Source organism: Anser cygnoides, chromosome 27, assembly GCF_040182565.1.
Source record: "Anser cygnoides isolate HZ-2024a breed goose chromosome 27, Taihu_goose_T2T_genome, whole genome shotgun sequence".
NCBI classification, from domain to species: Eukaryota; Metazoa; Chordata; class Aves; order Anseriformes; family Anatidae; genus Anser; species Anser cygnoides.
This window is the reverse complement of record NC_089899.1, coordinates 4,308,296-4,334,711: the sequence shown is the minus strand read 5'-3', so window position 1 is coordinate 4,334,711 and position 26,416 is coordinate 4,308,296. Positions and strand designations below refer to the sequence as shown.

The following is a 26,416-nucleotide window of genomic DNA, read 5'->3' as shown; positions in this document are numbered from 1 at the left end:
TCCAGCCTGTGACTAACTGTAACCCCAGCTTTTTATTTCTGTACAACCACCTCTTCGGGACCAGGCTAAGGGAGATGATGGAAAATGTCATCTCTTTTTCTGAAGCTGCAAAGCACATCTGTCTTCGGGATTGAGATAACCCTGCCGGGGAGGAACACGGCTGTTCCTGGCAGCCTGAGCAAGCTGCTGCCCTCCCTCGAAGGCAGAAAGCTCTCCTGGGTGCGTGGGGCTCTGTGCTTATCTGAGCCAGCTCCTGCTTTGTCACCTTGGGCTCTTTCTCTGCACCTCCTCCCCGATTCTTGCGTTTGCTGCTTGTTCCTCGTGCTCTCTGCTGGGTAAGTCCCTGAGGTGCCAGAAGTGTGGCTGGGTGCCTTGCTGTTCGCACAGGCTGTCGTAAAGGCTGTTAGAAAAGTCACGCTTGGCCCTGAAGCTTTGAGAGGGAAAGGAGCAAAGCTGCGCCCTGCTGCCCTCGGCGAAGATTTGCAGCGCTTTCGGGTGGTTCACGCCTGCACGTTCGCTGCGGGGACGCGGAAATGGAGGCGCCTGTGTTTCTGTAAAGGAATAAAAAATGGAAAAGCAGAGACGGGGCGGGGAGAAGTTTCTTGGATTCAGTGGCTTCAATGAGCTCAGAAAGCACCTGGGCGCAGCTGGAGAGAAGGGCCCCGCGGAGCTGAGCCGCGCGGGGCTGTTCGGTGCCGCGGGGCAGCGAAACACGACAGCTTCGCGGGGCCTGGGCCTCCGTTTTTGGTCTGGCTGTGGTCAACCCAACCCGGCCCCGTGGGGCTTCTGGTGCCTGCCCTACATCGGCCAGTTCCATCTGAAAGGCCTCACCAGGTTCAAGGCTGTGCGCCCGCAGTTCTCACTGGGAAGGGCGGATTTGCAATTCTGAGGCGAAGCAGGACGCTCGGAGCCTCAATTTAACGTCCACACGGCCTCGCACGACGCATCAGAGGGGACGGAGGCTGAGCGAAGCCTGCAGTTGACGGGGCCCAGCGGCGCCCGTGATGGCGGGGGGCTGGGGTGGGGGGCCTGCAGCGGGCACTGGGGTGCCGGGCGCTCACGGCGCTGCTGTTCCCGCAGGTCCCCGGGGCAGAGGGGCCCGGAGCTGCGATGACGACGGGCGACTGCTGCCACCTCCCCGGCTCCCTCTGCGACTGCCCGGGCAGCGCCGCCCTCTCCAAGTCGGTGGAGGACTCCGACATCGGGCGCCCGCAGTACGTCACGCAGGTCACCGCCAAGGATGGCCGCCTCCTCTCCACCGTGATCAAGGCGCTGGGCGCGCAGAGGTGAGGCTGTTTCGGTAGACGGGGCTCGTGCTGATCGCATCCGTGTTTTGTTTTCCCCGTTTTTCACGGCTCTAAGGGTGGAGGGGGGCAACAAAGTCTTGCAAAGTTCTTTGTGAAGGGCTTCGCCAGCGGTGCTGAGTGTGACTCCCCGTTAGCTGGACGCTTCCCAGGCCCCTGCTCTCTGTGTGGGACCCACGCAGGTCGGCAGTGTTGGGGGTCGGGACCCGCATGTTTGCCAAAACCCTCACTCTGGTGTGAGATGACACCGGCTGCCTTTTGCCACGTCCTCGCTGAGCAGCAGTGAAGGTGGGACACGGTGCTGGCGAGGGCAGCCCGCCGTTCGTGGAGACGATTTGAGGGCTGAAAACGGAGCAAAGCCCCTTTCCCAACGTGGGCTTAGAATAAAGGCACGGGGTTGGTTTTGCAGCCCTGGGGAGAGGAGGGTGTTTGTGTTGCAGGAACTGCAGCACCCAGCTATTGCTAGAGGGGCTGCGTGGCACCTTCAGTTGCTCAGATTCTTCTCGCCCTGACTTCTCATCATGTATTTTGAGCAGCTTCCGGAACGGAGGACGTTTGGCAGCATTATTAAGTCCAGCTAGCAACATTGGTCACATTTTGTGTTTAAATCCTATCTGAACAGCTGTTATTTTTTTTCAGTGGAGTCAGCCAAACGTTGATGAGGTGTGAAAGTGGTGACTGCAAACGTGGGAGAGGGAGGTGGGAAGGCTGGATGCGAGCTGAGGCAAAAGCAGTTGCTCTGTCTCGCAAACCTGAGGCAGGGCATTAGAAACGCAAGGGGAGGTCGCGTTGCTCTCTGACAACAGGCTGGGTGGGCAGTTGTGCGTGCCCTTAAAACATGTAGAGGTGGGGAAATCAGGTGGGGGAAGCTGCCTGAGATTACAGGTTTAAAAAAAAAACAAAACAAGATTTGTCGTGCAGGCGTCCACATGGCCCAGCGGTCCATGCGGTTTGGCAGTGGTTGTTTCCAATCTCTTCCCTGTCACAAGTACTTAGCCGAGCCCGAAGGAGCCGCAGGACTTGGCTTGTCTGCGACGTGTCCGAGGTGAGAGCACGTGAGACCGAACCTGCCTGAAACGCCCGAGCGCAAGCCTTTGCCCTGACGGTTATCGGAAGGACGTGAGGTGAAAGAGAAGTCGCAATCCAAACGGGCAGGTAGAAGGCACCGTGCTCGGAGAATATAAAACCTCCACAGCGGCAGACATCAAAATCTTGCGTGTGAAACGATGCCGGGAGCAGCGTGGCTGCGCGGAAAGGCAGAATTGGTGACAAGGTCTCTCCAGGCTGCTGGGAAGCCGCCTCTGAGGGTGAATTGTGCAGGAGTGGGGCCAGGCCCCTTCCCCCTCCAGATAGGGAGGAAGGAAAATGGAGCCTGATAAGAATTTTTTTTTTCTTGCACCGTCAGCGAATTTTTTCCGTCTGGATTGTTTGTTGGTAGCCAAGGTTATATTAATGCTCTGGAAATATGAAACTTCTCAAACAGGAAGAGAACGGATAAAATGTCTTACAGATGCTTTTCTTAGGAAATAACAGATGCGTGAGAGCACTCGAGGCCCGGGGGTTTTTTCGGTCTGTCACTAAGGCCGTGCGGGTGCACCGCGGCTTTGTTGCTCTGGTACAGCACTGAGCTTTACGGCAATAGTGGCCGGCGAATCTCCAAATAAACCCGGTTGGAAGGGCCCTTCGGAGGTTGTCTGGGCCAGCCTCCTCTCAGAGCAAGGCCGACTTCAAAGTGGGGTCCGGCTGCTCAGAGCCTTGTCCAGCGCAGTTCCCAGTGCCTCTGGGGATGGAGTTTCCAGCACCTCTCCAGACCCCTGTGGTGGGGATTGTTCCTGCTGAAGAAGTCCCCTAAAGAAAAGGCACGTAACAGTTAGGAGACTAGGGTCGGTGGTGTTCGGCAGAGGGAAGGGGGTGGCACAGGGGTGTACGTTACTTCGGAGCCCTAAACGTGATAAAGCATCACAGGTGAGGGTGACGTGAGGTGGGGAAAGTCTGAGAAAGAAGTGCTCGCCTGCAAGGCTTGGGTCTTCTCGCAGGTGGCGAGCTGGCAAAGAGTGAAGGGAAGCCCCTGGCTGCCCTGCCTGCGAGGGTGCCAGGTCTCCTGCCTCCCTGGTGCTTGCTGGGCCCCTGGCCCATGCACCGCATCGAGGGCTCGGCTGCCCTGCTCGGCTCAGATGCACGTTAGCTGTGGAAGCATCTGGTAGCTGGCTGGCTGTGGGATGGGGACAAGCCCCTTCCCTCTCAGGGGAAGGGGTTTTGTGTGTGTGTGCGTGTGGATGTGCACGAGGAGGAGGGCTCAGGGCTGTGTCACCGGAGGAATGATCTTGCTGGCTCATGGAGGGTGTGTGCGTACGCCCCTGTGGTGCACCTCCAGGAGAGGAGTCTTGCTTCTGCTTTGCTGAGCTGAAGGGCACTTCCTTGCTGGCCCTCCTCAGCCCTTCATGTCCCACCGACGTTCTTCCCCAGTGTGCTCCTTCCCTGTGCGCTGTGTTCCCAGGTCTGTTCCACGGGGCTTTGTTCTTGCCTCTGGTTGTGCAGGCTGATGAAAACGGTGCTGCTGCTTTTGAAGACTGCAAATCGCTTGTCCTGACTCTGCTCTGTTGCAGTCCCCCACGAGTCAGCGTAGGAGACGGGTGTGCGCTGGGAGGTGAGATCGGTGCGGCTTTGTACTGTCAGCAGCGCGTGGGCAAAGGTGGGAGCTGATGTAGCTCACCTGCATTCCCGGAGGGTGTTTAACAGGGCCTTCCAACAAAAGATGTTCCTTTCTCACCCTGCCTCCCGCTCCCAAACCTGTGTGGCTGTGGATATAGGAGAGAGGTTGTTGTGTGAGAGATGGTTGGAAGGCAGGAAAGTGAGACACCAGTGAGTGACTAGCTCTCACGGTTCGGGAAGGGTAGAGCTGGATTGGGCGTCTGTTGTCCAGCGTTTTATTCCTGAATGCGGAGGAGATGTATGGAATTGTGGAGACTAGTGGACTTTGAAGTCTAGAGCCACTGCAGGTTTTCCAGGGAGTCCAAGACTTCATCGTGGGGCTGGCAGATGTGGCACAGGGCTTCCAGGAAAACTGTGCTTTTGGAGGCCAGCCAGGATGTCCTTGCACCTAAAATGGCTCTAGCTGCCTAATTTAAGGCAACCAAACCTTACTGGAAGTGACTGCAGGCTAAGAACAATAGATGCAGTTCAGTGTGAAATGACGCAGCTGAAGGACAACCATCCTGGATTTGCATGTGTGCTCGTGGGTTCAGGGGAAGGAGATCTTAGGCACACGGCAGCGATGTGCAAGCTCCAGAAGAGACCAAAAAGCAAATAAACTGCTAGGATTTAGGAATCAACAAAGGACAGAACATAGTCGCTGCAAAAATCCATGGTGTGTACTTATCCTGAAAACCGTGTAGCTCTGGTCCCTGCAGCTTTAAAAGGATGAATGCAAAAGGTACAGGGAAGGGTAGCGAAGGCAATCCGAGAGGTGGATGTGTTCCTGAGGTGTGATTGAATAGGCTAGGACTCCTCTGCTCGTGAAAGACGTGACTGGGCAGGATATGGCACAGGTCTGTGAATCTGAGGGGCGTGGAAAACCTTGTTTTTTACAGGACAAGAACTGGAGAGTAGTACACAACTTAGCTTGTAAAGCATTTCTGGTTCTGTGAGGTCCCAAGAGAGCAGATCGTGAGCACCATCAAGGGATTTGGGTCTGTGGGTTGAGGCCTCCAGCCAAGAGGGGTGGGAAGTGGTGGCTGTTGAAGCACTGAGGTGTTTCTGCAGCCGCCGGGAGTCCCAAAGGCTGCGGCGGGTTCTGCGTGGCAGCGACCGGCCAGGATGCTCAGTGGGTACTGCGCTGGGACAAGCAGAGGGTTTCTGTGCTTGGTCTGGGTGCCTTCTTGCCATTAAACGTCCTTAGAGAGATGAGCTCTCAAGATCAGCACGGTTTTGATGTTAGATATCCCTTATTCTCAGGTACTGCCAAACCCAGGACGGAGGGCAGAGGCTCCGCTTGAGAGCGGGCAGGTGGTCTGATAAACACGAATGCGACTGCAAACCTCTTGAGGGGGTCCAGGTGGTTGGGGGCATGCAATGCACTCTGACTGGGGGTCGTCAGGCTTTGCTTTGGGCCTCTGGACTTGGGTCAGCACTTCGGGACCGGTCTTGGGGCCGGTGTCAGCCCCTGCCCAGCGCGAGTGGAGCTGCAGCCTGGGCCGTGCGTGCTGCCACCCAGGGGTGCTGTGTGTGCGCCCTTCTGGGGCCCGGTGGGGTCTCACCCTGATCTCCGGATGTGGCCGTGTCGTTGTGTCTGCTCTGACCGTGATTTCATTCTGTTTGTCTGCCTCTTTAGTGACGGTCCCATCTGTCGAATCTGTCACGAAGGTGGAAATGGGGAGGGACTGCTTTCCCCATGTGACTGCACAGGAACACTGGGCACCGTGCACAAGAGCTGCCTGGAAAAATGGTTATCCTCCTCCAACACAAGTTACTGTGAGCTCTGCCACACAGAATTTGTTGTAGAGAGAAGACCGAGACCTTTGACAGAGGTACTGCTTTCTTCCTGCTTCACTTTATTTCCTTACCATTTGATGAAAAATGACTGATTTGCCCTACTGCCCCTGTGGTTCTGTCTCCTCCTCCTTGCAGTACTTTACTACTCACAAAGAACTATTTGTGCGGAGAGATCAAGTCTTTTATCAGACAAGTGACATAGCTGTGAAAATGCAGTAGCAATGTTTGGGGCAGCCCTTACCTGTGAAGCCCCCCATGTGCTACCGACCGACAGCGGGCTGTTGAGCTGCAGAAAGCACTGCGCTGGTAGAGATACTTTGATGCCTGAGCATCCAAACGCAGAGGTCACCACTCAACCCTCTGAAATATGAAGCTTTCAGAAATATGAGTCTTTTTTCCTGTTGGCTTTAATCTTATCTCAGTGTTACATGAGTGCAGCTCTCTTGCATGTGACTTCCTTGTCATGGTCTGCTCTGAAAAGTGAGATGTGGCGATTGCTGGCACTGTTCATGAAGGACCCACACTCCTTGAGTAATACCGATGTGTGCTTGAAAGCGTTTGTCTGGCTCCTTCCTGCTGAGCTGAGGTGTCCTGAGTAGCTCTGTCGCTGTCCCGTGCTCCCCAAAGCCAGAGAAGGCAGGACGTGGCCCAGCCAGCCCTTACACTCCTCTCCGCATTGTCCTCGGGGGGCCAGGCTTCGGATGGGTCCGTCAGCCTCATGGAGATGGATGGCACAGTCCAGGCTGCAGCTGGTGTTTTGTTGTGTTTATATGTGCTTTGTGGTGTTTTTGTGTGTGTGTTTTCTTGTGTTTTTTTTTTTTTTTTTTTTTTAATCCCAGTGCTCTCTTCCCCCCATTTAGGTGGTCTGCTGTGCTCCCCTTTAAGACTTCCTTTCTCCCCCAGGGATTATAGTAGCTGCCTGCAATGAGGCCCCTTACACGTGAGGAACAAGGGCAGCTGGGCCAGGCCATCCTCTGCCCTCAGAATTCAGGCGCAGGTCCCCAGAGAGGAATAAGTAAATGAGTGCCTGACAGTACCAGAGGCTGTACTGGGGTTTGTTTCAGAAGGCAGTTTATTCTGTCTAAATAAGCTCGAGTGGTGCTGGCAGGTGAGCAGTTGATGTAGATATGGCTGGTGTTTCTAAGGGTGCTGCAGGACCGGGTAGAAGGTGACACAGGCATGACTGAGGTGCAGCCTGGAAGAGCAAAGCAAGGTCCTGTGTGCCTCGCTGTTCGGGTCCTGTTCACTGCCTGTGTCTGCGTGCTGCTGGGCTGGGCGTGGGTGCTCACTAGAGGCCACGTGCACTGCAGGGAGGTGTTGGCCCGAGGGAGAGGATTTGCAGTTAGAAGCCCCCCAAGTACTGCAGCCGTCAGCAACGAGGAAAATGGGAAAACGTCACCTGGAGCTGCCGCTACGGATGCTCCCCTTCGCTGTGTGCACCCTGCCCCTGCAGGTGCCTCTCTGGTGGGGTTTGGACATAGCTCTGGGTTTTGTTTCAAAAGTTGCTTTTCCTGTTTATTATTTCAAACCGTGGCGAAGCCGTGCTGCTACTCTGTCGTCAGTGAGGCTGCAGGAGGAGGTCTGCGAGCGGAGTGCCAACGACAGGCTCGTTACCTGCCAGCTACCGGAGATTTGTCGGTGCCTGCCGCCAGAAGTGTGTGTGAGGTTAATTCTGGTTTCTAACTGTGACTGCTCGTAGCCCACTCTGTCTTTCCCCCTGCTCCATCATCCAGATTAAAACTGAGTCACAATTGCGATGGTAAATTGCTTTTCCTGTATCTGTTCCCGTTCCCATTAATTCCAGAGGTTACTTCGTTCCCATCCCACCTCGCTCTGGAAGCGGCGCTGCCCACTCCTCTCTGCAGCCGTGCTTTCCTTCCCACGTTTTTATCTCCTCTGGGTGCCCGGAGAGCTGGCAGGGCAAAAGGGCCCCCTGGCTGGAGAAGCATTCAGTCTTCATTTTGCAAAACTGACGCTCAGTTTTAATGATGACTGCTTAGTGTCCCGCTGACTGTCATTGACAGGGCAGCCCCATACAGGAGGTGGCTTTAGACCGTGGTGCTAAACTGAACCATGTCTTTAGAAAAGCAATTTGTGAAAGAGCATTACATCAGTGGTTAGTACTGTCTGAGCCTTATCACTTTGCTCCCAGCTGCTGAAACACATAAAACGGCTCTTTGACCAAAACCTTTGAAATGACTGTTTCAGAGGTTGAAAGCCAATGCTTTAAAGCACTGAGGAAGGGCCAAAACACTTGGGAAGGGCCATATCTCGGCCTTGAGGACGTGCTGCAGGCAAGCCCAGTAACGGTGAGCTGCTTAGGGCTTACACGGGCCAAAATTTTGAGTGCGGGTTTCAGATGTTTTAGCTTAAGAGCTAGTAAAGCATTCAGGCCTGGAAACAAACATGTGGAAGTGCATTTAGACATAGTTCACAGATGCTGCAGCACCTCGTAACTAGTTCAGGCTTAGAAAACTGCACACTTGAATAAAAGGCGAAAGACAGGCGTGTGCTGGAGGAGTTTCTTCTCTGCCACTGACCCTTGTGCCCCCGGCAGGCAGAGGAGTGAGCTGCGATGGTGCCGGCAGCGCCCTCGGGTCCACCGGGCCCCAGGCTGGGTGAAGGAGGTTTTAATTCCCCTTGAAACCTGTGCTGAGTCCCTCCAGGCTGGAGCTTGCCAGCAAACTGTGACCGGCAAGCACTCTGTGCGAGGAGCACGGGGCAGTGAGCGCCGAGGGCACGGTGAGGCAGCATTTCACGATCCTCAAATGCAAGAGAAATGCTGCCGGTTACAGGCAGGAACAGAGCCTCCAGCCACTGCTGACCGATCGATAGCTGCCAAAGGGTTTGAGAAGCCGATTATTTGTTACTTCTCGTAGCTGGGGAGAGTCTGGGAGGGCGGAGGAGGAGGGGATGATGTGCCCTGCTCTGCTGGGGAGCAGGTTGCGTTGGGTGCCCTTAGCGCCTCGGGGGCTCGGAGCCTGGCTGAGAAGTCGCCCGTTACCTGGCTGAGGGCGATCCCTGCCCCGGAGCAGAGCCTAACTGCAGCTTGTCATCGTACGGCCCCCGAGCAAGTCCCTTGCCTGTGGTTTGTTGGCACCGAGCTTTGTCTCTGACTCAAGGAGCAGCTGTAGCCCGCTTTAATTAATCTGGAGGTGGCAGCCTGCTCCAGAACTTCCCAAAACTGCTCACCTGGCTGGCAAGACCACGTATGTTGGCTGCACGGCTTGCACCACGCTGTACGACACAAATGCACCGATCCCTGCCCCTGGAGCCTAGAGAAATTGCCCTGCAGTTCAGTTTCTGGTTTTTTTTTCTTTTTTTTGTTTTTTTTCTTTTTCCTCTTTGCGCAGAGCCCTTCTGAAACAGCCCACAACTGCTCTGCCAGTTTGCCAGCACTTCCCACTAATACCCTCTGTCTGCAGCCTGGTGTGACCTCATCCCCATGGCAGATCGGGCTGAAACTCTTCACCAAATATTTTTGGGAAGTTTCAGCCCCAAATTGTTCGTCTGTTTCTCAGAAGAGGGCCAGGGAAAGAGGCCGCTTAGTCATTCAAAAATGACGCGCTTCCCTCAGTCGCCTTATCTGAGCAATTCTCCCCTCCCGGCTGACGGTGCGGGGGGTAGGGAGCGTTTTGAAACTTTCGGGGAAGTGATGCTGGCACGTGAGCGTGCTGGTAAGCGGCTGCGCTGAGAACCTGCCGTTCCCCGAGTAAAGCTGGCCGGCACGTGCTAAGGAGCACCTCTGTCACGCCGTGAGAGCCTCGGCCCTGGGACGGTCGGAGAGCTCTGAGCCCGCAGCCGCGGAGCAAAGCTTCCTCCGGAGCCTGCCCCGTCCCTGCCGCTCGCCAAGCCCCCGCCGTGGCTCTCAGGGCTCTGGGCCCGGCCGTGGGCAGCTCGCGGGGCCGCCTCGGGCCTGAGCTGGGCCCTGGCTGCTGGGAAAGCGGCTGCGTGCTCGGGCGAGGAGCCGGCGGTGTGGGGAAAGGGACGGTCCCGGATGGCCGAGCAAGTGAAGCCTCTCCTTCACCTGCTAAAGAGCTGGGAAGTCAAGCTGTAGGAATTTCTGAGCAGAGGATAAGTGGGATGCGGACCGGGGCCGGGAGAAGAGCCGGTCTGAAGAGCTCCGAGGAGGGAGGCCGAAGCTGCTGACTGGGGACTGGAGGAAGCGTCTTAGCAAAAGCTGTGGGGAGGCTGCACGGCTGAGCTGAAGTGCTTCTGCAGAAGCTGCAGGAAGTTCTTGGAAGTTAGGAAAAGCCGCAATCAAAATCGCCTCAGCTTTTAATTCAGTCCTCTCGTAAGCCTGCATTACAGTGTAGGCTCCGTGTGGTCACAGGCTGCGTTTTCCAGGATCAGCGCACGGGCAGAAGGTGCACACGAGCCAAGTTTGTTCATCCTGCTGTGTTGTGTGGCCGTGTGCTCTTCTATCCCTGCTCTCAAGACAATTATTTATTTCCCCGTGGGCTTCTTTGGGGCACTTGTTGCTGTGATAATCTGAGCACTTCACAAACAGTAATTTAATTTTGCAGCCTCCTTTTGAGAGGAAAGACGGCAACCTTGCTCAGCATGGAGTAAAGATATTTTTTTTAATAGAATTGGATTTTTATTTTCTTTAACTAGCCATTTATTTATGTTGTGGTCTGTTCAATTTTAAAATAGCAACAGTGTTTGCTGCCAGCATGCCTGATCTCTCTCCCAGGAGTGGGGGACTTGTCGGAGCCCTGAGCCAGCTCTGGCAGCCATGGGCTGCCCCGTGGGTGCGGGGAGGATACCTCCTGCGGTTCAGCCTAATTCAGTTATTTTTTAACTAAGAAGCTAGTTGAAAGCTGAAAAAACACAGACGGCTTTTGTTGACTGTTACGCTGTGAGACTAATGGGCTGAATGCTTTTCTGGGGGCGTGTATGAAGCGCTGTGGGTGAAGGTGGGGAGTCGAACAGCAGCCCTGGGTGCGCAGGAAGGGTCTGCAGCCAGCAGTGCGGGGTGCTGCCAGCTGGTGCCTGTGCTGCACAAGCTTCTGCTTGGCTCTTTGAAATGCCCCCTGGCACAAGAGGGTTGCAGACCAGGGTTGTCGTATGAGGAGCGTGTCCCCAGCACGCAATGAGACTGCAGAGCCTTGGAGAGAGATGGCTTTCCAGTACTTAACATCCCTACGTTAATGTTGATTTCATGTGCATCTGTATGTCTACAGGGAAGTGACCTAAATCTGTGAGACTAGCGAGCGTGGCTGACATGGTCATAAAGTCCGGAGCAGGTTGCTGTGTTTCTTGGAAGGCTTCAGCAGGAGGGGTTCCGGTGAAGCATTCAAACTGCAAGTTGCAGTGCATGCAGCTTTCCGGGAACAGGTCATTTCTGCTTTTTTTCAGAGGTTAGACGCAGAAAATGTGTAGTTAGGAGTCCTGTGTTCAGGAGTCATCTTCTGAAGATATCCATATCTCTGTTGGCCAGAGCATTTTGGAAGGAGGAGCACGGCCCTCTGGAAATGTAGCACTGCTTCATTCTAAACAGCTTTCTCCCAGGCCATGGACGGTCACACAATTCTCCAGGCAAGGTTGGGTTTATTTGCCGTAGCTTTGTCCACCTTAAATTTGCCTCATCCGCATTTTATTCTTTAGAATCCTACAGTCTCTGGAGAGAAGGAAATGCCTCTTGTGACCAGTTCATTCCTGCCTCTTTAGAAACCTAGGTACGGGTGGGTCACCTTGTCTGGAGGTGCCTGCCTTTTTCTGGCTCTAGACAGAGCCAAGGTAAGTGCTGTTTTAGGCAGCTAGTTGTACAAGTGTATATATCCCACCTCGTAGCATTCTCCTTTTCACATAAACTCCTTCCTTTGGTTTGCGGTTCAGTCCATCACAAACCAGTTCTCTCTTGCAAGGTGCTCTCTCTGCTGAAGATTGTTCGTCCTCTAGGATTTTGGGCAGAACTGCCTGGATTGGGATATTTGGTACTGGATCTGATGCGTCATGCATTTCTAGAAAGCATTATCAAAGGTGATGCTGTGGCTTTGTTTCTGTGGCCACAAGGGAAACACCACCTCCGATCCCCAGCCTGTTACGGGCTGCTCTGCCCCACTGCAGGCTGTGCCAGAACAACCGTTGCTGCCCACTCGTGCTGCGGGTTGGGTCCCATCTCTCGTCTCCCCGTGCTGCCTCCTCAGCCTCATCCCTTCTGCTGGACAACCCCTGTGTGCACGGCGAGGTCTCTGCACGGAAATGTCCAGGGCTGGCAGCTCGGAGAGGTGTCAGAGCAGCAGCCGTTTAATCCCAGAGACACGTCAGCCCATGTTAAAGAGGAAGGATGCATTTCTGTCCACACATCATTTAAGTCCCAGGGAGAGGAACAGGATGACAGGGCTCGGTTGTGAGTGGATGTGTGTTTTTGGTGCTGAGGCCAAAGCTCTGGCTTTGCTAAAATTACCAGGATGTTGAAAGCCAACGTATCCTGGTAGCAAAAGCTAATGAGTGTTATGCATGACTTCTTCATAATGCCTCTCTAAGCCTTTAATACCATTGCTAAAGCAAAACTTATATGAGACAGCTCGCTAATTACAAAAAACGCCTCTCTGGTGAATCAGCCGAGGACCGTTTCATATTGTCACCACTGAGCAGCTTAACCAATCCCCGTATTTCTGTCCATGCAGGCAGGTCTCGTGATGGAGCCTCAAGAGAATTCTGCATCCATGTCTTCAGAGCTGGTGTTTTCCTGCAATATGTGTGTTAACGTGCTTTATTTCAAAACGACGGCTTTGGTAATATCTGTCTGTCCCTATGCTTCTGCAGAGCAGTTCCTTCAATTGTATTATCCACTACGGGAGACTTGACAAGTTTTTTTTCGTTCTTGTTCCTACGGTCTGTGTTCTATTATGCAATTTTGATTAAAGATGTTTGTTTTTCACTGATTGCTAATGCTTTTGGCTTGCTTAAGCTGGATGTTTTATATAGGTCAGTGAATTTTGTTTTGTCTTGTTTGGAAGTTTACTTTCCTTACACAACCGTTGTCTGCAGCAAAGCTTGTTACATGTTCTCGGAGACGTTTGTTGGGCTGTTGGGGTCGTGCTGTAGCCCAGGACACCTCCATGGGTCTGCCACATGCGGTCTTCCTGCTCCTTCTCACAAGTCTCCTGTAGCTGTGAGGGGTGCCGATGCGATATCTCCGTTACAAGCAAGATGAGGTTTGCAGGGAGCAGTAGTGATGTCCCTATTAGCCCTGCTTGTATAACTAGGAAAAGCAATTTTGCTTTAGGGCGCAGTGCCCAGCGCAGCGCTCGCTGCCCCCCCTCCAGTTCAGAGAAGTGAGATGTGACGTAGGCTCTCCCCACCCTTCCTCCAGCCTTATCTTCCTCACAGACAGGCTTTTTTCTTTGCTTTCCTTGAACTTTTCTGCTGAACTCGCTGCGCTGTTCTCCATCTCCTCCGTGTTCCTCTGTCCCCTTCCCCAGCTTGTTGCTGTGGTCTCTCTCCTTTCTCAGTGCAAGCTTATGTTAGACCCCAGCACCTAGTGAAAAAAACAAAAATCACTTGGCTTCAGCTGAGTCTTGTTCCTCTCATGTTTTCCTTCATCTCTTTGCTTGCATGTGCTGTCTGGAGATGTTCTTTCCCAGCTCCCACCCTCGATCCTCTTGGTGTTTCTCAGTGCACTCCCTGGCATTGCTCTGCAGACCCACAGTGGCCTCTTTGAGGCCAAAACTAGGAATTCTCATCCCTGCTCTCTTGGCAGTTACCGGCACCAGCATCTTTCTTACACCTCTGGCTGCACTGCGTTGTCCAGCCCTGTTTGTGCTCTGAGGACCTCTAGGAGTGGGGCTCCTCTGGGGTGCAGCTGCTGGCGGTGCCGTGATCCCATACCCGTGCATTTCGTGGCGTGGCGTTTCCCGTGGTGGCAAACCACAGAAGCGCGCACTGGTACGTAAGGAGGAGTCCCGGTGACCTGCAGCTCTGCCAAGTGGTTGTGTGGCCCTTTCCTCGAGGAGCGCTGAGGCCTGGAGTCGGTTCCTGTCCCGTGCGCTCCTGCAGCGGGGTGCGTGCCACTCCTGTTCGCCATGCCCCGTGCTTCCCTGCAGCTGGAGCTGGGCTGAGGGTGTGGAGAAGGGGCTCTCAGGCCCCTCTGAGGAGAGATTCAGCTTTTGGAGGTTTGCGGAGCATCGACAGTAGCCGGCTGTGCGGTAGGGAAAGGAGGATGAGGAGGGTCAGCTGTTCCGTGGCACTTGACTGCCCTGTATACGGGGCCGGGGGCATTTCTGGCCTCAGCTCCCTGACCTTCGGGTACTCCATGGGAAAAGGTTCCTCGCCTTGGGAACGGGAGCAGGAGCAGGACCGTCCTGCTGGGCTGCACGGGTGGCTCGGCGGCCTGTGGGGAGGTTTCAGTTGTTACACCGCGGACCCGCAGGGAAGGGATGGGACCGTCCCTCTGCTGGAGCTGTGGTGTTTGAGTCAGCGCGATTCTCGGGGCAGGGCAGCGCTGGTCCTGCTTCTGGGAATCCAGGTCACGCTTTTCTTTCCTGCCTTACGTAGGCATGCAGCAGGTCAGCGATGCAAGGAACAGGCACCCGAGCAGCCCCAGGTTAACGAGTTGGTGGACGGGAAGGACGCAGGATGTTTTGTACACAGGTGGCTCCGTGCGGCCAAATGTTTCCTGTTTGTGGTGGCAGCGATGGCTGGAACAGCCAGCGGGTTGCTGTGGTTGTGACCGGTGCTCCCCAGAGCAGGTAGCCCAGCTGCAGGGCAGGGAGAGACCCGAGCACCCGCCGCTCCTGCTTGCCACGGGGCTGCTGTCAGCCGCTGTGTGAGCGCCGCAGGTAACGCGTGTCATGAAACGGGCTCGCAGCTCTCAGCCGTGCACGTTTTGCAACACAAGATAAGGAAGCTGTGAAAGTCAATAACAGCTGATTGTAAAGCACCCATTTATAACCCCACCGGAAAGACTGCGTGGTGCTGAGCGCTGCTGGGACGCTCCCTAATCGGTCCATGCCCCTGCTCCCAGGTGGCAGGACGTCGCCCAGCGCTCTGTGCTGGGATGGACTGTCTGGAAGGCTGCTCTGATACACCGTGAGCTCTGCCGTTGGCTTCCAGAGGAGCTGGTGATATGCTGGTGCCTCTTTCTATGTGCCCTCCTCCTCCTGCCTTCCATCACCTGGTGCTTAGCCTAGTTTCGTGGGCACTGGAGCACCCAAAAATCAGAGACTCATCATTGCACAGCCCTGCTGTGAGGCCGAGAAACACGCTCCACTCCACAATCCCTGCTGATCCCAGTAGGAAGAAGGGCTGAGAAAGCCCCAGGGTTGTGCTGGAGGACAAAAGTATGTTTGCAGCAGGAAGGACCTCTTGTCGTGCAAGCGGAGTGGATGTTCCCAGCGGGGTGTTCTGGGAGCCAGGGCAGAGCCGAAGCGGGCAGAGCGGCCGGATCAGGCTCTCTGCCTTCAGGCTCACGCTTGTTTGCAGCATGGAAGCAATTGGTTTTGGACTTGGCCTGGAAGAAGATCAAGTTGTGCTTTTGTTGCTTTCCCATGTTTACTTGACAGTTTTCCCTACAAAAATTGTTTAATCTGACCACTTTTTGGATCGTTTACAAGGTTTATTTTAAGTCCCGTGTGCATTAAGCTGCTGCTGTGCCAGAAACCCTGCGCCCTTAGGGTGGCTTATTGTATTCTTTTTTTATTGTGTCAGTGCATATTGGCTGAGTAAATCAACTACTTCAAAAGGAAATTAATTTGCTTCCTGCCTTTAAATGTTTGGCTCCTGTCTTGGGGAGAAAGGGGGAGCTTCAAAGGTTACAAAGAATATAAATAGAATAAGATTCAATAAAATACCGATTTGCCCTATTGTTATTCTCATTGTACAGGGGTCAAAAGTGACCTGAGATGTCCTTGTTTACAGGGACAGGATGCTCTGGGACTGCTGCTAGAGGGCTCTCAGTGCAGGTCTGGGTAATTCAGCATTCACCCTAGCGCCGCGTAGCCAGGACGGGTGGGTGCAAGGCTGGGGGCGCGGGCGTTGGGGCTGCCCGTGCGCTGTGTGTAGGAGCAGCTTTGCCGTGCAGCTGAGCTGCCATCCGCCCTCGCTTCCTCCGAGGGCTGCTCAGGACCGTGTGTGTGGTCCTTATCTTCCCCTCACAGCTCATCACCACTAATCTCCTCTGCAGAGACACGCAGAGGGTGACTCGCAGGGCTGCCTCCCTTCTTCCAGCTCCTCCTGTCCAAACCACAGTTGTGGCTGCTCTTGAATTTCCTTCTGGCTGTCAGGCCATCCAGTCCTGCTCAGAATGGCTTTAAAAATGCTTTTCACTTGACCTTTCCTATTGCAGCATCGCTTGGTCCTTGCCTTGTCTGTGCTCTTCAGTTCACCCTCTAGCTCCCCTCATTTTTGCTCTCTTTGGTCTCTCAGATGCTTCAGGTCACATCTCTGAAATAGCACCGTGCTTCCGTCAGTCCTGCCAGCTGAAACTCCTAGCCAGACTCCTACATGTCGTCCTCTCCTCTGGCCTCATCCAGCTTGGTGTCCCACTGCGGGCATCTGCAGAGCGTGCTGCTACCGCAGCCCTGAGCGCTGCCGCTGTGCTGCTGCTTCTTGCCTGGATCTGCCATCTCTCCCTTCTCTTTCCCGTCTCAATGAGAGGCGTCTGCAGTTCTTCTCAACCTGCCCTTGCTGCTCTGCCACATCTTACTGCACATCCCTCCTGCTAGATTTTCTCCTTGATTAACTCTGCACCAACCTGTGGGCATCCTTCCGTGCTCCCCTTGCGGGTCAATGTCGCTTGCCTGTCCCTGGATCTCTTGGGGATATTCCTTTCCCTGCTCTGACTGCCTTTTTGGTCATGTTCTCCAGTTCTGTTTTGTTTTGTTTTTGAGCAAAAAATCCTAAACAAGCCAAGTAGTTCTGGTGCAGGAAACAGGGAAGGATCCAGCAGCCCAGCTATACCAAACCCGTGGTAAAATGCACTGCAACAACTCTGGGTATTGGTAGAAACGGCAGTCACTTGCTGTTCTAAAAAAAGGGAAGGAAAGGCTGAAAATAACATAATCCCAGGAAAACTAGAACAATTGCTGTTGTAAAAGTCAACTGTCTAAAAAGAATCCACACTTGGAAGCAAGTCAGGGCTCTTGAAAGTAGTGACAGTTTAGAGGTTGTCTGTAGAGGGAAATCTGCCTGCAACAGAGCTGTGCTCTTTCTGCTACCTGCTAATTTTCGAGTGCTGCAAGAAAGAAGGACTTGCAAAACTTGCAAAGCGTCTTGATAACTGAGAGCAAGGTGCAGTCCCCGTGATGGATCATTTAATGCGTGGGAGGCAAGACAGCAAGCCTGCAAACGAGAGGGAACACAGCAGAATCGGCTCTGCCGTAGTCCTGGCAGGTCTCTTCTGCCTGCCCGTCGTGTGGTGGCCAGTGGATGACCACCGGGAATGGAAAGGTGTGGGGGATTTTGCAGTTGTGGAGTTTTCAGCAGCTGTGAAAGTGATCCTGAGACCTGGGAGAGAGCGATGGGGGACCTTCCCCCCTGCACGCCAAGTTCTGCCTCCCTCCTGACCTGACAGGCATGCTGATTTTTCTTTAGAAATAACCGATGCCTTTCTCTGGGAATTGGAATTTTTTTACACTTGAAGACATGGGGTTGGGCACAGATCATTCCATAAAAGAAAATGAGTTTACATTACCTTCTTCTTCAAGGGCCAGCCTGACTCTGCAGCCCCTTGGTTGCTGTCCCACTTTGCCTGCTCAGGTGCAAAGCTTGCTGGTAGCTATTCACTTCCTTTTTGCCTTTTTTTTTTCTTTTCTCAACTCCTGGTTTCTTATTTGCTGAAGAGAGATGCTTTTTCCCTTCTGTCGTTGTCTCAGTGGACATACCAGGTGCGTGGGTGTGTGTGTTCCCCACTGATGGCATCGGGTGGGCGCTGGGCTCCCCATGAGCAGCGTTGCTGCAGCTTGCTCAGGCCCCAGGGACAGCACTGTGCCCCTGAGGGCACAGACCCTGAAGCTCTGGTTTCCCATAGCCCCTGCACCAGTTCACAGAATGGTTTGGGTTGGAAGAGACCTCAAAGATCACCTTGTACCAACCCCCTGCCATGGGCAGGGACGCCTCCCACCAGCCCATGTTGCCCAAAGCCCCATCCAGCCTGGCCTTGAACACCTCCAGGGCTGGGGCAGCCACAGCTTCTCTGGGCAGCCTGTGCCAGGGCCTCATCCAGCTAATTCCTTACCCACCAAGTCCCTCTGTCAGATCCATGTCTCTCCAATTTATTAGACAAGGATATCATGGGGGACAGTGTCAAATGCTTTGCACAAGCCCAGGTAGATGATGTCTGCTGTATCCATCCACCAAAGCTGCAACCCCCTTGTAGAAGGCCACCAGATTTGTCAGGCACGGTCTGCCCTTAGTGAGGCCATGTTGGCTGTCACCAATCACCTCCCTATTTTCCATGTCCCTTAGCAGAGTTTCCAGGAGGATCTGCCCCATAATCTTGCCAGGCACAGAGGTGAGACTGTAGTTCCCCAGGTCTGCCTTTTTCCCCTTTTTAAAAATGGGGGTTTTATTTCCCCTCTTCCAGTCGGTGGGAACTTCACTGGACTGCCACAGCTTCTCAAATGCGATGGATCCTGGCTTAGCAACTACATCTGCCACTTCCCTCAGGACCCACAGATGTATCTCATCGGGTCCTATGGAGTTTTGCACCTTCAGGTTCCTTAGATGGCCTCACACCTATCTCCTACGCTGTGCGGTTCATCATTCTCCCAGTCCCTGCCTTTGTTTTCTGGGGCCCGGGCCATGTGGCTGGAGATCTTGTCAGTGAGGACTGAGGCAAAAAAGTCATTGAGTACCTCGGCCTTCTCCGTATTCCGGGTGACCAGGTCTCCCACTTCCTTCTGGATAGGGCCCACAATTTTCCCAGTCTTCCTTTTATCACCCATGTACCCATAGAATCCTTTCTTGTTACCCTTGATGTCCCTGGCCAAATTTAATTGTAAAAGGGCTCTGGCTTTCCTAACCTGATCCCTGGCTGCATTGGACAGTGTCTCTGTATCCCTCCCAGGCTCTCTGTCCCTGCTCCCGCTCTCTGTAGGTCTCCTATTTCTGTCTGAGTTTGGCCAGGAGCTCCTTGTCCATCCATGCAGGCGTCCCGGTATTTTTACCCAACTTCTTCTTTGCTGGATTGCATCGCTCCCAAGTTTGAAGGAGGTGATCCTTGAATATTAACCAGCTTTCTTGGGCCCCTCCTCCCTCCAGGGCTTTGTTCCATGGTACTCTACCAAGCAGGTCCCTGGAAAGGGAAAGTCTGCTCTCTCACCTGTCTCTGCCGATGGCCTGTAGCGCGCTCCCTCTGTAATGTCCCCTGTCCCTGCCCTCCCTGACCCATCAGCTCTCTGGCAGCTCCCCATCCAGTTGCCGGGACCTGGGTGTGTTCTTGCTGAAGCTCAGCTCAAGACCTGTCACACCTTTACTAAGCCAGACTATCGAGCCAGCCTCCCTCTGTCTGCTACCTGCTGCTTCTCTTCCAGTGCAGAGCCCAGGCTGCTCCTGTGTTTTCTGCCGTCCTCCCTCCCACGTATTCTTCAGTTGTCTCTTGCCTTTCCCTTGATGGTTATTAAAAATGTACTTGATGTGCTCTAGCCCTATTTTTATGATGGTTTATGTGAGTTACGTGGATGCAGTGGGTACGTATGGGCTGCAGAGAGCATGTGAGAGCTTCCTGGTGCAGCAGTCCTGTTTTGCTAGCCCGCTGTGTGCCCTGCGTGCTGCTAATGCCCTTTTCACCTTCCTTCTTGCAGTGGCTGAAGGATCCTGGTCCCCGCAATGAGAAGAGGACCCTCTTCTGTGACATGGTGTGTTTCCTGTTCATTACTCCTCTGGCAGCAATCTCCGGCTGGCTGTGTCTTCGTGGAGCCCAGGATCATTTGCAGTTCAACAGCCGACTGGAGGCCATTGGACTCATAGCACTAACTATAGCACTTTTTACAATCTACGTCCTTTGGACGCTGGTAAGTGTGGAAGAGGGCTCTGCTCGCTGCTCCCTGGGGCCTTGTTCCTGTTCAAAAGGGAGGCTGAAGTCTTGGCTCACGCTGCTGCGGTGCAGCTGGCCAACGCGACTCCCCTCGTGAGAAAACCTTGGGCTCTTTCTCTTGAACGTCCATTTAATTGTCTTTAAATGGAAGCTGTTAAAGTTGTCACTTAAAAATGAGCTGCTGGGTCTGTCTGGGAATGAGAAACCACTTCCTGGTGATCTCCTTTCCAGACTGACATGGCAGTCACGTTCCCCAGGGTGTAGTGTACCCGGGCCCAGGGGGGCCCAAGCGCGGCTGAGGCTGGGTGGGAGGCCCGGTGCTGGGGCTGCTGTGCCTGTTCCTATTTTCAAGAAAGAGCAGAAACACAATCTTGGCATCCATGTGGTTTAGAGAAAAGTAAAATCTGGAAAATGTTTGATCCCTTAAGAATCTGTCATCACATCCCTCCACGCTTTGTGCCGTGCAGCTTTGTGCCTGAAGGAGCTGCCTGCGGACTGGCTGTTGGGGGTCTCTGTGGCCCACAACTGAACAAATCCTTGCAAAAATATTTGTAAAGCATTGTTAGCATGGAAGGGTGTGTGCAAGGAATGCTCCAGCCCAGGGAGACCTCTGACTTCTCATACCAGGTTTTCAGAATCGAACCCTGAGCCGAGGCCAGCCTGCCCTGGCCCAGCACCGCTGCGTTACAGCCGCACTGCTGGGGCTGGAGGCGCTGGGGACCAGTGGGAACCTGCACTCGATGCTGTCTGGATGTTTAACTGCTCCATGCTGGGAAAGGGCTTCCTGCAGATGCCTCGCTGTACTTTCTTCTGGACATGCTGAGCTAGGCAGCCAGGAGCTTGCAGCTTGGAGCAGGGCCAGAACAGCAGGAAAGCAAACACAAATTTGTGGTGCAGCACGTACCCGCGAGCGCTCCCAGCTGAGACCCCGGAGGAGCTGGGCTCCTCCCTCTGTTTCCAGTTCAGTTCTTTCACATTCTGTTATCAGGTGGGTTTCTGGGTTTGAATCTCATTTCAGCTCTCCTCCGCTCAGCCCTGCATGTGCTCGAGTCCTGTCAGTACCCTTCTCTGGCCACTTGCACCATTTTGGGAAGGGAAGGGGTGCAGTCACTGGGGGAGAAGCGGTGGGACCCTAAAAGATGGCAGTTCTGCAGTCAGTAAAAATGCCACAGCCCGCCTGCCTGCCATCTGATGCTCTGATCTCTCCGAAACAGAGCTTTCTCTGGGGTTAGGACATTCCTTGCAACTAATCCCATGCAGATCCTGGTGCCAAGGAAGGGTGAGCTGGGGCTTCAGCCTTCCCTTTGGTGGGACATGTGCTGCTGCCGAAACACACAGAGATGGCAATGCGCAGGGAGCTGTGAAAGAAAGGCTCTGACACACGGCTGCATAAGGTTCACTTCTGTAGAAAGCCAAACTAAAATTGGAAACCTTAAGAGGAAGTGCTTCCGTCTTCTCTGTCCCAGGACTAGGCTGGTGCTGCCCCAAATCTGGAGGAAACGGAAAAATGTTTTCTGTGATATAATGCGTCATGACTCAAATCGCTCTACTTCTGCTGTGCTTCCCACTTCCTTAAACAGGGAGGGGCGTTAAGTGGAGCCCCTTTATTCAGCTTCACTGTATTCAGCTGCAGTTCCCCTGTGCCACTGCGGGCTGTGTGGCACAGAGGGCTGTTACGCGGTCGGTGGTGATGTGCTGTAATCAGCGTGGGGATTGCAAGAGGTGCCACGGCCGAGCTTGCAGCTCCTTCCTGTGGAGCAGGATCTTTCCGTGAGGTTTGCATTACTTAGCTCCTCGTTTGCATGCTCTCCGAAGACTGCAAGATCCATTCGCTTCTTGTTTATAAGCAAACAACCTTATTCCCACAGTTGTACCTCTACTGCAGGAAGAAGGGGAGCACAGATCAGTAGGCTGGATTACCCCAATGCTGTGGCGCAGCTCTGCCTCTCGTAGCAGATGTCTCAGTCTTATACAAAAGCAGTGGGAGTACTGATGTTCCCTTGCCCGACCTGCTTCCTGGTTCTTCCTACTTGTCAGCGAAATGAGACGATATTTCTTTTACAAAATGAGAAAGCTCTGATGAGTGGCTGACTGGATTCAGTATTTAATTTTCTTTACCACAATTTCTAGGAAAATATCAGGGAAATATACGCTGTTTTTATTCCTTCCTCAAAAAAAAATAATAATCTAGAAACGTTTAATTTCAAAGCTAAGGAATTGGCAGGAGCTGTGAGAAAGTCTGTAGTGGGGTTTGTGATTGCAAAAGGGCACAGCAAGAAGGGCAGCCCGCGGGGAAAGCGCAGCTCGAAGCTCCCCCTTGCAGGGCTGCTCTGAAACTGCAGGGCCAGCTCCTGCCCCTGGGCCAGGCTGGTGCAGGAACCTCCAGTCCCATCCTGGTGCTGCCCAAAAAGCCCCTTTTGGCCGTGCCGTGCTTATGCTTGTCCTGCTGTTAGCACGAATCAATTTATTCCTCGTCAGAGGCTTGGGAGATGGAGTACCCCAAAGCGTTTGGGGGTCAGTGCTGCGTCCCTCGGCAGCGGGGTGCTGGTGGAACAAGACGAGGGCAGAGCCTGCGCGGGGCGGGTGCTCTCTGTGTCTCCCCGGCCCTCCGCCTGTAACCTGACTGCTGCCTTGTTGCCCGCCAGGTCTCGTTCCGCTACCACTGCCAGCTGTACTCGGAGTGGCGAAGGACCAACCAGAAAGTCCGCCTGATGATCCCGGCCTCGCGGAGCCCTCACCCCGTGCCCCACTCCCTGCTCTCCGCCAAGCTCCTGAAGAAGACCGCGGACGAGACCACCGTCTGAGCTGTGCCGCGGCCGCCTCGCGCCGCGCCGCGTGGCTGCGCCCGCGGCCAGGGTGAGGGCGGCCCTCCGGGGCCAGCAGAAGCAGACAGGGCCGGGTCTCCCCACGCGTGCAGGGAGCGCAGCAGCCGTGGAAGCACTAGAGAGCAATCACCCCACCCGAAGGGGCTTCGCAGTCAGCATGTACTTTATACGATGGCAAACACAGATAATAAAGGTCTGTCATGTGAAACGGCCCAAAAGAGCCAGATGGCGGAATATGCCTGTCTGCAGGGACACTTTCCTATAACTAAATACCATACGTGGAAAATCTCTCACATATATATATATATATATCTATATATAATATTATTTTTTAATGGCCATGAATATTGTGTTTCAGTCCTTTTGTGTTGATGTTCTAAGCTTCAGTATAGAAGCTGGCAGCCTGATCTCATTCAGAGGTTAAATCTATGCCTTTTCTCTAAATGAGCGTATAAAGAACACTTTTCATTGACCGTTCTTGAAAGTCCCTTCTCCTTTGCACTAAATTGGTTTTGATAATATTGCAGCAGCCTTTCCCGTTACTCTTTGGTCTCTTTCGTGGTGTTTCTGTGCTTTCTAGAAAGTTATGTGTTTTTAATAATTATTATAATCCCAGAAGGAGTAAAATGACATAATACTGAATGGAGACATTTTGTATTGTAAAGTACTGTAATTTTGAGAATTTCAAAATAAGTTTCAAAATCGGAAAATCTTTTCCTGTGCAGACGTGATCTCACAAAATGCTTTCCCTGCAGATCCTGGCTCATCCCCAGGACTCAGATGCGCTCAGCTCTTGGCTTGTCTGACAAAGGTAGATAGATGGAGGATCTGAGGGTGGGAAGTGATGGCCCGTACTAGGTAAACCCAGCATTGCCTTTTGCTTTTAAAAGGTTCAGAAAGGCTCTTTCCCAACCCCAAAAGCTGAGAATAGGAGTCTCTGTTTTTGCTGATGTCCTTACACAATCTTGAGGCTGGACCTCTTGTAGTGTCAGTTATACACATACCTTCCAGGGACAGGCCATGCTCTGCAGCTCTCGGCAGGACATCTCGGCTGTCTCTGTGCGTTTTATTTGCACATTCCTTGGCAGCAGAGGAGCTGCTGTCATTTGGTTCATCCCTGAAATTGCTGCCTGCCCATTGTGTGTCCTCTAGCGAAACACCCCAAGTTCACTGGTTCCCAGAGGAGTACAGGCTCCGGGTCCCTTTCCTTGCAGGGCTGGCTTTCCTCCTCCTCCTTCATCCTCCTGCATTTCCAGCGTGCCCAGCTACCAAACCCCTCTGCCCCGGAGTGGCCGATCTGCTGCGGGTCTCTAGCACATAGCGGAGAGTCTCTCCCTCTTCCTGAGCTTGGTGTTAGTCCTTGCCTCTCCAGCTCCTCGCTGCTGTGCCAGGCATTGCCTGTGTTTGGTGCTGTGCTCTCCCGAGCCCTGCTTGCAGAACGGACCGTAAGGATGCCAGCGTTGGCGCTGCTCTGCTGAGTGCTCCGGAGGTGTGTGCAGCTGCTCAAGCATGAGACGGCTCCTGGTCCCGCAGTAGTGAGGGTAGAAAGCAGGGAGGAGGCAGGCTCCAAGGGTGTCTTTGCAGGGGGTGGTCACAGAGCATGTCCCTCAGTTCCTTTGCTCAGTTCCAAGTGGATCAGTTGATGCCCTGCAAGACTGAGGCCTGTAATTTCTTGAATTTGCAGCACCACGTGCTATTCCTGCTTCCTTCTAGCTGCAAAGCTGGGTATTTTTTCTTGCGTGCTCCTGTTCCCTGGTTGTTGTTGTTGTTTTTCTTTTTTTTTCTTCTGCCTGACCCTAGGCTGGAAGTCCCTGGTGGACATGAGCAGCAGTGGCCAGTATCCTCTCTCTCTGAATAGGATTGCTCCAGCCCCAGGGCTGGCTCTGTGTCTGCTTTCCTCCATTTATCTCCTGTCCCATGGTTGTTCATGCGGCTCAGTGATATCCCAGCACATCCTGCAGCAACGCCTGTGCAGCTGTGTGCCCCAGTGTACTGCTCTGGGCAGGTCTCTGCTCTGAGCACGAGGGTCTCGTTGGATCACGGGGTGAATGTTGTGGCACAGCCGGGCTGTGTGTCTCTGCTCCCCTCTCTCTGCTAGGCCCTGTCTGGCCTGTTCCCTTCTGCTACTTACCCCGGGCACCTTCCCTGCCTTTCAGCTGTCACAAAGTGGGGGGGGGGCTTGGCCCCTAGCGCTCTTGGAGGCTTGCAATGAGGAGGCCTCTTCAGTCCTGCTGCAGTGGCGATCCCTGCACAGCCTCAGCATCCTACAAGTGCTCACTTCAAATCAGCTTGTGCAGAGGAACTGTTCCCGCTGCTCCCCCCGCGTGAAGGTTTGTCTGTGCACCAGGGCCCTGCCCTGGGCCCTCTGCCCCCGGCTGAGCTGGCTGCACTGCGGGAAGGGAGCTGCAGATCCACTGTGGGTGCTGCCTCCCTTCCCTTGGCAGTGGGCACCGCAGCACCACTCTGCCTTGTCCTAGGTACCCCTGCGCTCAGCCTGTCCTAACAAAACCTGCGTCACCAAGACATTCCGGCTGCAACAAAAACTTGGGGATTTGGTTTAACCTTCCCAGCCCTGGCTGCCTCCCAGGAGCTTTGTCTTCCAACGCATCTAGTTCTGGCAGGTATGTAAGGATGTGCACTCCCACACCACGTTCCCATGGTAAGGACTTCAAGGAGCCAGTGTTTCAGCTAGGAAACCCACTGTTGATCCAAATACGCAACTGTGAAAGCCAGAAGTCCCTGGCTGGGGCAGATGGGGCCTGGCCCCGTGCTGCTGCACGGCCATGGCTTCACTCTCTCCTTCATTGTCTTTATTGTAGTTGCCAATAATTGGAGTTGTTGCATGTGCCCCTGCAAAACCCAATAGTGACTCTTTGAGTTCTTCTCCTCCTTCCCAGAGGAGATGTTCAGCTTGTGAATGTGGGAAATCAGTGTCTCTGACCCGCCACATTCCAGTGTCATGGGGAAACGGGCTGTGCAATTATGTAAATAAAAGTGAGACAAACTTTGGGCTGTTGTGTTGTTACTGGAGGAGACGGGAGGGCCCGGGCTATCTCTGTGATAATGAGCCATGTATGCTGCCTTCCCAGGGCAGCTTTCCTTAACTGCCTCCAGGAGAGCTTGCAGAAGGTTTTGTGTTGGAGCCGAAGCTGGACAAATCCCAGGGCTTTTTTCTTGTCTGTGCACAGAAGCTTGCCTAGTGTGAGCCAACTAAGGTGAGTTTTGGGACAAGAGGCTCCTTAGGGCCTCACCAGGATGGGCATGGGGCTGCACAGATTGGTCCTGGTGACCCTGCAATGCAGCCCCAGGGAGGCTCTGACCTCTGCTGCGGGTGCTGCCCCAGTGAAGTGTATGTGCTGCTGTACGAAACCCAACACACAACAGGGCTCTGCGCTTTCTGTCTTTCCAAACAAACTGATCCGTAACCCTAACCCTAATTATGACCCAAAAAAACACGTACGTTGCCAAGTTCTCCCATCAAAAAGTGCTCCCACCAGAAGCCTTTGGGTAGACCTGAACTCCCTTTGGGAGCCTTTACGCAACCCAACACAGCAGGACTCTGCGCTTTCTCTCTTTCCAAACAACCCTAACAGTAACCCTAACCCTAACCCTAATTATGACCAAAAAAACACGTATGTCTCCAATTTCTCCCATCAAAAAGTGCTCCCAATGGAGGGCTTTGGGTACACCTGAACTCCCTTGGGGAGCCTTTACGCAACCTGTAGTCTTCTCCTGCACTCTAGATCCTCCGCAGGTCTACCAGGGCCACCCAGTGCCCTCTACCTCCTCCTTCGGAACACCTCCCAGTGTCT

At 53.8% G+C, this 26,416-nt stretch overlaps 1 protein-coding gene across 11 annotated transcripts in view; it reads left to right on the top strand.

The window, feature by feature from the left end:
• MARCHF2 (membrane associated ring-CH-type finger 2) overlaps positions 1–25,613 on the top strand; it is a 36,871-nt gene extending 11,258 nt beyond the window's left edge. For 7 of the 11 annotated variants that reach the window (XM_066984063.1, XM_066984062.1, XM_066984060.1 and 4 more), the window contains 3 exons: positions 1,081–1,286; positions 19,547–19,756; positions 22,425–25,613. In XM_066984063.1, the coding sequence (XP_066840164.1) occupies positions 1,081–1,286; positions 19,547–19,756; positions 22,425–22,583 (575 nt within the window). In that variant the 3' untranslated portion in view covers positions 22,584–25,613. Of the gene's footprint in view, positions 1–1,080; positions 1,287–5,634; positions 5,831–6,680; positions 7,450–19,546; positions 19,757–22,424 lie in introns of those variants that run through there. The other 4 variants (XM_066984064.1, XM_066984065.1, XM_066984066.1 and 1 more) reach the window with 2 other exon arrangements.
• Positions 25,614–26,416: the final 803 nt, after the last annotated feature.